Source organism: Ahaetulla prasina, chromosome 2, assembly GCF_028640845.1.
Source record: "Ahaetulla prasina isolate Xishuangbanna chromosome 2, ASM2864084v1, whole genome shotgun sequence".
Classification (NCBI taxonomy): Eukaryota; Metazoa; Chordata; class Lepidosauria; order Squamata; family Colubridae; genus Ahaetulla; species Ahaetulla prasina.
In genome coordinates this window covers 13,241,358-13,253,772 of record NC_080540.1, presented here as the reverse complement: position 1 = coordinate 13,253,772, position 12,415 = coordinate 13,241,358, and the positions used below count along the sequence as shown (strand labels likewise).

Sequence of the window (12,415 nt, the reverse complement as noted above, 5' to 3'; positions counted from 1 at the left end):
CTGAAAAAGGTGACATGATTGTTTTTCGCACTTACAACTACTGCAGCCTCCCCATGGTCATGTGATCAAAATTCGGACACTTGGCAACTGGCTCGTATATATGACAATTGCAGTGTCCCGGGGTCATATGACCACCTCTTGCAACCTTCTGATAAGCAAAGTCAATGGGGAAGCCAGATTCACTTAACAACTGTGTTTCTAACTTAAGAACTGCAGTGATTCACTTAACAACCATGGCAAGAAAGGTTGTAAAATGGGGCAAAACTCACTTAAGAGCTCTCTTGCTTGGCAATGGAACTTTTGGGCTTAATTGTGGTTATAAATTGAGGACTACCTGTAAACCAGTGTTTCTCAGCCTTGGCAACTTTAAGATATGTGTACTTCAATTCAGGACTGGCTGGAGAATTCTGTAAATTTAAGCCACACAATACGGCTATAAACAACCAGTGCATATTCCACCAAGTTCAAGCTATGTAATACTGTCGTGTCCCACTCCTCCGCTGACGGCCGGGTCAGGGAAATCCGAATCAGGTGTGCCTCTGCAGCTCTGCCAAAGTCCTAGCAAAGTCCTCAGGGCAAGCAGGAGACCAGAAAGTGACTTCAGCAAGATATGTTTAGACTTTGCCTGACTCAGAGAATGCCAGAAAGCAGATCCTTTATATAGGCCATGGGGTGTGGCTCCATGACTCAGCACTTATCCAGGCCTGCCCCTCCCTTCCTTCTGTTGCTTCCGCCTATCAAGTCTTCTGACGCGAGGGTCACTCCAGTCGGCAGCTTTTGGTAATAGACCTTCCTCAGGCTCACATGCTGTGGAGGAGGGGGAGGGGTCTAGTTGCTCCGTTTGCCTGGGCATGGAGCCAGAGCTGGGGGCTGGAGGTATTTCTTCTTCTTCAGCCTGTCTGGGCATGGAGCCAGGGCTGGGGCCGGGAGGCATACTAGAACATTCCTCCGTGTTCGGAAGCAGATAAGAAGACCCCGGCTGAGGTGAGAGCGGACGAGACACAACAAATACTTTAATAGGTTGATAAAAGCATGGAATTTCTTAGTAAAAAATAATAAGCCCAAGAGTCTTAATTTATCCTCCCCTTCTAATACTTTCCATGTCGGAGATATTTACAGTAAAGGAAACAGGAATTAATACTCAGATAAGGTTCACTCAGTGTTGTGACCCAGGCCCAAGTAGATAGTAATAAATTCAGTCGGTGAAAAAACAAACAAACTTTATTCAAACAGCTGGGAATTACTTCATTCCCAGCGTCGTTCAACTCAAAGTAAAACAAATGCCTCCCAACACAAATTCCTCAGTTATCTCACAAACCTTGGTCCAATTAGGCAAACTGCCAAAGGCCCTTCCTGGCAAACGTCCAGAAGCCACAAAAACAAAGACGTAGATGAAGCAGAAGATGCAGCTACAACGTTGTTTTCCGGCAAAGGCCAAATGCCTGTACTGGTCTGCATTAAGCCTTATGGGAGGGGCCAGTCATCTCTTGGCCCTACTGCCAAGTTGTCCTCTCTGCTTGAGCTGCTCTTGCCTTCTGGCAGCTCTTCTCCTGCGTGCATTAGGAACAGGCTCCTCCTGTTCCTCTGCCTCACTACTATCAGTTGCTGGAGGCTCTGGAGTCCGCACCTCACTTCCCAATGGCTCTGGCCTCACCTCAGCCTCATCGCTGTCCGACTCTGTTGCCAGCTCTGTAGGCTGCTGTCGGACTACAACACTCAGATCCATGAATAGATTAAGGACAAAGTAATCCTTATTCAAAAGGCTGGAATATACCAGGGTAAGATGTTCTTAAAAATGGTTGGAAGAATAAAATCTGAGCTTAAGAATGAAGGAGAGACATTAAGAAAAGTGACAGAATTTGAAACACGTCCTATACAAAATCAACACCATCTGTTAAGGCGCATATATCAACTCCTACTGTCAAACCTGATATGACAGGGAGATAGAATAAGTACAAAAAAAGTATGATAAAATGGATGCAGAACTTTAAAGAAATAGCCACAACTCAACAGTGGGAAAAACCATGGACCAAATCCATTAAATTCACTTTAAGTTATAATTGCTATAAAATCATTTACAGATGGTTCCCAGCTCCTATATAGATAAATTATTCAATAACAAATGTTGGAAATGCCATGAAACAGAAGGGATATTTCACCACATGCTGCATGCGGTACATACATACTGGAAAAATATAGATAGCAATAAATTCAGGGATGCTGAATTTTAGAGATTCAATTTGAAATGAAATCACGTTTAACTTGGTATAATTCCAGAATATGTTAACAAGAAACAAGAACTTATTGAGATACTATATGCTCACAGCTGCAAGGATAAACTTTGCCATGCATAGGGACACAGCACCAAAAATAGAATAGAATAGAATTTTTATTGGCCAAGTGTGATTGGACACACAAGGAATTTGTCTTGGTGCATACGCTCTCAGTGTACATAAAAGAAAAGCTACGCACCAAAGATATCTGATTGTGAACTTAAATTTGAAGAATGCAGGTAGTCCTTAGGATCACAGTTGAGCCCAAAATTTATGTTGCTAAGTGAGAAATTTGTTAGGTGAGTTTTGCCCCATTTTACGACTTTCCTTACCACATTTGTTAAGTTAGTAGCATGGTTGCTAAGTGAATCTGGCTTCCCCATTGACTTTGTTTGTCAGAAGGTCACAAAAGGGGATCATGTGACACTGCAGGACACTGCAGTCATCATAAATACATGCCAATTGCCAGGTGTCCAAATTTTGATCATGTGATCACAATGGGGATGCTGCAGCGACCGTAAATTATGAAAAACGGTCACTAAACAAATAGTTGTAAGTTGAGGACTACCTATATAGTATTGGAAAAAGCTTAAACCGTTGGGCGGTGTTGGTCTGACTGTGTTTGTTTTGTTTCTGGGCCAATTGTGGAAGCCAATTTCTTTAATCAATCAGAATACAGCTGGAAGGGACTTTGGAGGTCTTCTAGTCCAACCCCCTGCTCAAGCAGGAGACTGTCATTTCAGACAAGTGGCTGTCCAGTCTCTTCTTAAAAACCTCCAGTGATGAAGCACCCACAACATCTGAAGGCAACCTGTTCCACTGGTTAACTGTCCTCACTGTTACGAAGTTTCTCCTTAATTCTAGGTTGCTTCTCTGCTTGTTTAGTTTCCATCCATTGTTTCTTGTTTTGCACTCGGGTGCTTTGGAAAATAAGTTGATCCCCTCTTCTTTGTGGCAGCCTCTCAAATACTGGAATACTGCTATCATGTCTCCCCTAGTCCTCCTTTTCTCTAGACTAGCCATACTCAATTCCTGCAATGGTTTTTCATGTTTTTGTTTCCAGGCCCTTTAATCATCTTAGTTGTGGTTCTTTGCACTTTTTCCAAAGTCTCAACATTTTTTTAGTAACGTGGGGACCAAATCTGCATGCAGTATTCCAGGTCTGGCCTTACTAAGGCTTTATAAAGTGGTAGTAATACATCACATGATTTTGATCCTGTGCCTCTGTTTATACAATCAAGGATTGTATTAGCCTTTTTGGTGGCTGCCGTACACTGCTGGCTCATATTTAAATGATTATCCACTAGGACTCCAAGGTCCCTTTACCAGGTATTGACCAGTGGTGGGTTGCTACCGGTTCGCCCCGGTTCAGGCGAACCGGTAAGTAGAGGTGGCAGGAGGCTCCACCCACCCGCCCGAACATGATCAAATACGCTCTGTGCATGTGCATGCGTGAGCGCGAGCGAACCGGTAGCATAGGTAAGTGAAACCCACCACTGGTACTGACCCAGGAAGAGGGTTTGGAGAGGCAAGGCAGAGGTGGGTTTCAGCAGGTTCTGACCCATTCTGGAGAACCGGTAGTGGAAATTTTGAGTAGTTCAGAGAAACGGTAGTAAAAATTCTGACTGGCCACGCCCCCATCTATTCTCTGCCTCCCAAGTCCCAGCTGATTGAGAGGAAATGGGGATTTTGCAGTAACCTTCCCCTGGATTGGGGAGGGAATGGAGATTTTACAGTATCCTTCCCTGGATTGGGGAGGGAATGGAGATTTTACAGTAACCTTCCCCTGGCATGGGGAGGGAATGGAGATTTTACAGTATCCTTCCCTGGATTGGGGAGGGAATGGAGATTTTACAGTAACCTTCCCCTGGCATGGGGAGGGAATGGAGATTTTACAGTATTCTTCCCTGGCTTGGGGAGGGAATGGAGATTTTACAGTATCCTTCCCCTGGCATGGGGAGGGAATGGAGATTTTACAGTATTCTTCCCTGGATTGGGGAGGGAATGGAGATTTTACAGTATCCTTCCCCTGCCACGCCCACCAAGATGCCACACCCACTAAATCATGCCACGCCCACCAAGCCACACCCACAGAACCGGTAGTAAAAAAAATGTGAAACCCACCACTGAGGCAAGGAATCTGAATCCATTTTCTTTGTCCTTTCAGAGGCTGGTGTCGTTTAAAGATGTGGCCGTGTATTTCACTGCAGGTCAGGGGGCTCTCCTGGATCCCGCCCAGAGAGCTTTATACAAAGAAGTCATGGTGGAGAATTATGAAAACGTGGCCTCCTTAGGTATGAGTCTCCTTTCTTTCTTTGAGCTAAACGGATATAAAGGGCTGTGATCCATCTCTGCTTCTCCCTTGCATTTTCAGGGCAGTGATTTTTAATTTGATTTTCTGTCAAGGGTTTCCTGTTCCGAAGCCAAATCTCATCGCTCGTATAGAACGAGGAGAAGAACCTTGGCTGTTAGATTCTCAAGGGGTGGATGCCAACAGCTCAGGTGAGAGGTGAAAAAACAAAATATCTCAACTGGCAAATAAAAGCCACGGGTATCTCTCTTTCTTTTGTCTCAGTATAGGTAGTCCTCAACTTACGACCACAACTGAGCCCAAAATTTACATGGCTAGGGGAGACATTTGTTAAATGAATTTTGCCACATTTTACGTCCTTTCTTGCCACGGTTGTTAAGTGACTCACTGCAGTTGATAAGTTAGTAACAACCATGGATAAGGGAATCTGGCTTCCCCATTGACTCTGCTTGTCAGAAAATCTCAAAATGTGATCACATGACCCTGGAACACTGCAGCCGTCGTAAGTATGAACCAGTTGCTAAGTGTCTAAATGTTGATCAGGTGACCATGGGGATGCTGCAACGGTCGTAAGTGTGAAAAATGGTCAAGAAGTCACCTTTTTCAGTGCCACTGTAATGTCAAATAGTCACTAAATGAATTGTTGTAAGTCAAGGACTACTTACAGTATATTTTATTTGAACAGATCCAGGGTTGGGCTCCTGGGGTTTCGGCAGGGTTCAGGTGATCATCTAGCTAAGGATCGCCAGGGTTCAGGGAACCCCTAAATGCCACTATTGGCTGGCCACGCCTACGCCCACCCTGCCCTGCCCCTCCCAGGAGTCTCCACATGGCCCGTTCATCATTCCAGGTAAATGCAGGGATCTGCAAAAGATCTGGGAGGGCAAAAAACAGGCCTACCAGAGGTTCCGGGAGTCCTGAAACAGGCCTGTTTCCCGCTTCCGGACTGCAGGGGAAGCAGTTTTTGCCCTACCGAAGGGTCAAGAAAAGCCCCCGGAGCCTGGGGAGGGCAAAAAACACCTCCCCCACCCGCTGTGGTGCAGGTGACCTACTAGGCCACGCCCACTATGGCTACATCCAGGGGTGAAATGCTCCCGGTTCGGACAGGATCGCCTGATCTGGTAGCGATGGTGGCGGGTGGTTCGGAGAACTGGTAGCAAAAATCCCTGCCCCCCCCTCATGCCCAGCTGAGCTGCGCAATCATCGGACGGGTTTTTTTTACTTTTAAAAGCATTTTTTCTTCAGCCGAAAAAATGCTTTTAAAAGTAAAACAAAAACAAAAACCTCTGATGATCATGTGGCTCAGCTGGGATCATCAGAACTCTTTCAAAGCATTTTTTTCTACAGCCTCTTCAGCCGAAAAGGCTATAAAAATGCTTTTAAAAGGCTCCTCTGGCGATCCCAGCTGAGTTGCCTGATCATCAGAGGCTTTTAAAAGCATTTAAAAGTATTTAAAAAGCATTTTAACATGCTTTTAAAAGAAAAAAAAATTGGCCACACCCATCCACCCAGTCACATTACCCCCACCACCACCAAGCCACGGCCACAGAATCAGTAGTAACAAATTTTACATTTCACCCCTGGCCACATCCACCCAGCAACGGGGCAACGAACCCGTTGCTAAAGGATCTTAAGCCCACCCCTGAACAGATCCTTCAAAATACAACCATGTAGGCCACTTGGATTTGATCTTTCTTTCTGAGAGACTGAAATGAATTCCATGCCACAAATTTCTTTAGACTCACATGCACTACAATGTAAAGAAAGTGTTTAAAACACTGCAGGTTTTATAATAAATTCCAAATAAAGCACCTGTTTAGGTTATTTAGTTTTAGAATAACCATCAGTCTTTTGTGTTGGAACTAGGGCCAGTTAAGAATGAGTATACTATACTAGTCCAAACAAATTTAAAAATTCAAAATGAATATAAAGATTCAAGTGCAGAAAATCAGTGAAATTAAAATAGGTCCAAAATGTATAAAATCAAGGAAAGCTAAGGAGAGCCACAACAGAAATTAAGTTTTAAGATATCCATTTCATTAATATCTCCTAATTATTGATTATGTGCCACCAAGTCCATGACCACATAGATCCCCCCCCTCCTCCGCCCTATGAAATGGCTTCAAATAATGATTCCTTATTTAGGAGCTCCCTCTTATGGTAACAAGTATAATATCTCCTAAGAGGAACTAAAGAGTCTCTTGATGCGGGTGAAGGAGGAGAGTGCAAAAGTTGGCTTGAAACTCAACATTAAGAAAACAAAAATCATGGCATCCGTCCCTTTCAATTCCTGGCAGATAGATGGTGAAGAAATGGAGGTAGTGACAGATTTTATTTTCCTGGGCACCAAGATCACCGCAGATGGGGACTGCAGCCAAGAAATTAAAAGACGCTTGTTCCTGGGGAGGAAAGCTATGGCAAATCTAAACAGCGTACTAAAAAGCAGAGACATCACCCTGCCAACAAAAGTGCGTATAGTCAAAGCTATGTTTTTTCCAGTTGCAATGTATGGCTGTGAAGGTTGGACCATAAGAAAGGCTGAGCGCCAAAGAATTGAGGCCTTTGAACTCTGGTGCTGGAGAAGACTCCTGCGAGTCCCTTGGACTGCAAGGCGAACAAACAAGTCAGTCCTAGAGGAGATCAACCCTGACTGCTCTTTAGAAGACCAGATGCTGAAGATGAAACTGAAATACTTCGGCCACCTAATGAGAAAGAAGGACTCACTGGAGAAGAGCCTAATGCTGGGAAAGATTGAGGGCAAAAGAAGAAGGGGACGACAGAAAACGAGGTGGCTGGATGGAGTCACTGAAGCAGTAGGCATGAGTTTAAATGGACTCCAGAGGATGGTAGAGGACAGGAAGGCCTGGAGGAATGTTGTCCATGGGGTCGCGATGGGTCGGACATGACTTCGCAACTAACAACAAATAATATCTCCATAGAATTTGACTGGACAAAATTAACTTGCCATGCTGAAAAAACGGAGTTAGACATAATTAATATGTAGAAGCAGTAAACTAAGTAGTTAATTAATATGTAGTAATTAATATGTAGAAGCAGTGGAATGAGCTGAAATGAAGCTAACAGAATAATTCTATGCTCAATTACCCTCAAGCTAGGAACAGCAGGTGCAATTTGCATATTTAACGATATTAAAAATCAGGGGGGGAAAAGGAAAATATTATGGCTAATTGATGCAGCCATTGCTAATCAATCACAATTTCTCACTTGGGTTTCTTGCATAAACGTAAGGAATTCAGTTTCTATTCAAAATGAGTTGTATAGACAGTTTTGTGTCACAAAAAAGCCAAATTAAACAGCAAGGAAGGAAAATTGAACATTGTCAAATTATAGAGTCCATGAGCTCACTCTAGGCTGTAAATCATAAATCTCAAACCAGTAAATTCCAAAAGTTATGGAAAAAAAACATGGAATGTAAAAGCAGATTACAATGCAGCTAAGAAAATATTATAACCTAGGAAAAAATGTAATAAAAGCTTAAACATTTTAGTTTGGTTGGCTCTTGTTGATCTGAAATCAGCTGAAATCTCTGAAGAGGTATAACTCCATTAAATTTTCTTGATTCCAGACTGCTCTTAATCAATAAACATGTCCTTTAGCCTCTAATTCTTGACTCTTGCTTAAAAACACACAATTGATTACAGGCAATCTTCGATTTACCACACTAGGGACCAGAAAATTCATAGTCATCACATGACGATTTTACAATTAATTTTGCCACAATTGTTAAGGAAACCACTGCAGACCATAAGTGAATCAACCAATTCCCCATTGATTAACTCTGCTATTAAATTCCTGGCCAAGGGTTTATATGATATGGGCAAAGCCTTCAATTAATCACAAAGGCCTTCATGGGTTTATTTATTTTTGAGATTTATACAGCTGCACAGATCAAACCATGAGGCTCTGGATTGTGTAAAGACTGAAAAACAAAAAATCCCAAACCCACTCTGTGTGTGTATGTGTTGTGTGTGTATGTGTGTGTGTGTGTTTATATGTGTGTGTGTGTGTTTTCTGAGGTTTTCGCGGGTGTTTGTATGTAGGTCTTTGGTTATTCGGGTTTTCTCCCGCGTAAAATTGGAAGTGTCTTGGCGACGTTTCGACGAAGTCTCATTCGTCATCTTCAGGCTTCAGCTTCGTGAAGCCTGAAGATGACAAATTGCTCCCAGAAGCACGAATTGCTCTCAGAAGCACGAAGCTGAAGCCTGAAGATGACGAATGAGACTTTGTCGAAACGTCGCCAAGACACTTCCAATTTTACACGAGAGAAAACCCGAACAACCAAAGACCTACATAGAGACCTCTATATATCTCCTTTAGCAAGTAAATATATTTATTTTTTTATTTTATTTATTTAATTCTGTCATAACAATATATGTAGGTATCGTACAAAAAGATTATATAATATCTAGCACGAAGCTGAAGCCTGAAGATGACGAATGAGACTTCGTTGAAACGTCGCCAAGATACTTCCAGTTTTACGCGGGAGAAAACCCGAATAACCAAAGACCTACACACACACACACACACACACACACACACATATTTATTATATTTATTACAAAATATCAGTATCAGTTTGGCTATTGCTTTCCTATAGATCCGTGATGGCGAACCTATGGCACGCGTGCCACAAGTGGCATCTGGAGCCATAGCGGTGGGCACGCAAGCGTTGCCCTAGCTTTGCTCCGGTGTACATGTGCGTGCCGTCCAGCTGATTTTCGGGCCTTCTGGGCCCACTGGAAGTTGGGAAACAGTCTCTTTCCGGCCTCCAGGGGGCCTCCGGGGGAGGGGAAGCCGTGTTCGCCCTCTCAAGGCCCCTAGGAAGCCTCTGGATCCTGGGGAGGGCGAAAAACGGGCCTACCGGGCCCACCATGCCATCGTGTGCTAAAAGTGGGGGGAGCATGGGGGAGTCACACGTGCATGTGTGTGGGGGAGGTGTGCATTGAATTATGGGTGTGGGCATGCGCGCGCTCCCCCCACTCTTGGCACGCAATGGCAAAAAGGTTAGCCATCATTGCTATAGATAGATAGATAACTAATTGCTCATTCAGGAATTCTTTAAAATGCGTTGCCCCTTCTATTTTCAAGATTTGTTTTTCTCTCCCCAGAGACACTGAGGAAAAGGAATTCCTGTCGTAAATGTGGAAAATGCTTCGTTCAGAAATCGGATCTTGCTATACATCGACTAGTTCACAAGGGAGAGAAACCTTTTAAATGCCTGGAATGTTCAAAATATTTTGTTCATCGCTCAGAGCTCGCGAAACACCAGCGCGTCCATACAGGAGAGAGGCCCTTTAAATGCTTCGAGTGTGGAAAGTGTTTTTCACGGCAGTCCGTGCTTGCCAACCACCACCGAATCCACACAGGAGAAAAGCCTTATGAGTGCCTGGAGTGTGTGAAACGTTTTACTCAGAGGTCACAACTCATCCGACACCGAAGGGTCCACACGGGGGAGAAACCTTATAAATGTCTGGAGTGTGGGAAGTGCTTTGCCCGTCACTCGGTTCTCATCAATCACCAGAGAGTTCACACTGGAGAAAAACCGTACAAATGCTTACATTGTACCAAATGTTTTGCCCGTCAGTCTGTCCTAGTGAGCCATCAAAGAGTCCACACCGGAGAGAAACCCTACAAGTGTCAGGAGTGTGGCAAACGCTTCGCTCACCAGTCGAACCTTGTCAACCACCAGAGAATTCACACGGGGGAGAAACCCTACAAATGCTTGAACTGCGGAAAAAGTTTTGCCCAACAATCTGATCTGGTGAAACACAGGAGGATCCACACAGGGGAGAGACCTTACAAATGCCCACAGTGTGGGAAATCTTTTATGATCCATTCAGATGTTGTGAATCACCAGAGGGTCCACACGGGGGAGAAGCCCCACAAATGCCCCACGTGTGGGAAGTGTTTCGCTCAACGCTCGGCTCTTGTGAGTCACCAACGCATCCACACGGGAGAAAAACCGTACAACTGCCTGGCGTGTAAGAAGTGTTTCGCTCAGCTGTCCAATCTTGTGAAACACCAGCGAATTCACACAGGAGAGAAACCCTACAAATGCTTAGAGTGTGGGAAATGTTTTAGGCGGCGTTACCATCTCAAGGTCCACCATCAAGTTCATTTGAGGAGTTAGGCCCGGTGACGACCTTAAATGGGACGGTGGCTTTGAAGGCCAAGGAAACGTTATTCAATATAGATTGGCGGACTACATTCTGAATAATTTACATTTAGTTTTTTGGTGGACTGAAATGGAATACATTCTGAATAATTTACATTTTTTTTTTTTAAAAGGTTCTTAAAAATAATGTTTCATTGATGCCGATGGAGGAAAGCAGATATACTGATGGCAGAAGTAATGTTGAAGACAGATGTACAACTAAATCGTGGGAAGGACTGAGTTTTAATGGCAGTTGCACGTGGGGCCCTAGTGGCTCAGTGTTTAAAGGGCAGTATCATAGGCTATCACTGCCCACAGCCAAGAGTTCGATCCTGATGGTTGACTCAGCCTTCCATCCTTTTGAGATCGGTAAAATGAGGAGCGAGATTGTTGGGGCCAATATGCAAATGCTGCTTACATTTTAAATCACCCAAGGGTGCTATAAAACACTATGTTTTAGGGTTCACAGAGTTCCCCAACCTTTCTGGGTGAGTGGCCTGGAGGGGTGGGGGAGGGGCAGGTGAATGCGCAGACGCATTCACACAAGAGGACGGGGTTGTGGGCATGAACAGTGCTGCGAGTGTGTGTGCGATGCTTGTGGTGGCAATGGTAGCACCTATGTGGCGCTCGCAATGACACTAGCATGAATGGGGGGGTGCGCACATGCCCACATGCCCACAATGGCCAACCACTCACGCAGCCCTGTGGTCAATAGGTCACACACCTGTAGCGGGCTGCAGCCCACAGGTTGGGGACCCCTGTATATCAGACTAAATGCTACTGCTAGTGCTATGTAGAGCAACTGGTTCAGTTGTTCCATGTTGTTCCTCCCACAACATTTTGGGTTCATCAGTTTATCCATTGTTTATCTTTCATCTTTCAAAACAGCAGCAAGCTGGCCATACTGAAGGGTGTAAATGCTTGTGTGGGCTCTATTGAAGTGGTGCTTTCTATGGCTTTTTTTCCTGGTTCAAACTGCAACCGATTTTTTTTTTTGGGGGGGAGACTTTTTATGAAGGAAACAATGGTTGGCACAGGAAGACAGTGGGAGGACCAGCGGTGGGTTGCCCCAGGTTCGGTCCGGTTCTTGAGAACCGGTAGTAAAACCGGCAGGAGGCTCCGCCCACCCACCTGGATGTCGTCATAGACGATCTGTGTAGAAGCACATGGGCATGAATGAAGTGAGCACACGCGTGCAGTGATCCCATTGCGAACCGGTAGTAAAGGTAAGTAGAACCCACCCCTGGGGAGGATCTTCCAAACCACTGCCTCGTTGATATGCATGATTGCTAGTCTAGAAATGACCGGGGTAAAATTATTGCTGTATTCATCCTATAACTTTCTGATGTGATAAGACTGCAGTTCCTAGAATGCCCGTTAGCATGCTCCCAAATTCTAGGTGTCATGCCTCCAGCATAAACTTTGCCTATGTAATTATGTATTTTTATTGCTATTGTTGTTCTTTGATGTATCTTGGGCTCCACTTAGTGGTCAAACATGAATCTTTATTGGGACCCAGCCCTTTAAGGGGTCATCTTCTCAGCATCCCTCACTCCAAAAAATGCATCCTGTCAGACTTTTCTTTTATGGTTTGGAGGAAGCAGAAGCACCAAGAAGTCTCCAGCCGGCGCACATGTTCATCTGAGGAAAAAAATC

The 12,415-nt window shown here is 44.4% G+C and overlaps 1 protein-coding gene across 1 annotated transcript in view; it reads left to right on the top strand.

Annotated features, from left to right (window-relative positions):
- Window positions 1-12,415, top strand: part of LOC131190377 (zinc finger protein 850-like) — a 35,060-nt gene that overhangs the window by 4,108 nt on the left and 18,537 nt on the right. Inside the window, exons 2-4 of the mRNA XM_058167697.1 lie at window positions 4,441-4,567; window positions 4,680-4,775; window positions 9,714-10,730. Coding sequence (XP_058023680.1) covers window positions 4,441-4,567; window positions 4,680-4,775; window positions 9,714-10,730 — 1,240 coding nt within the window. The remainder of the gene's footprint in view (window positions 1-4,440; window positions 4,568-4,679; window positions 4,776-9,713; window positions 10,731-12,415) is intronic.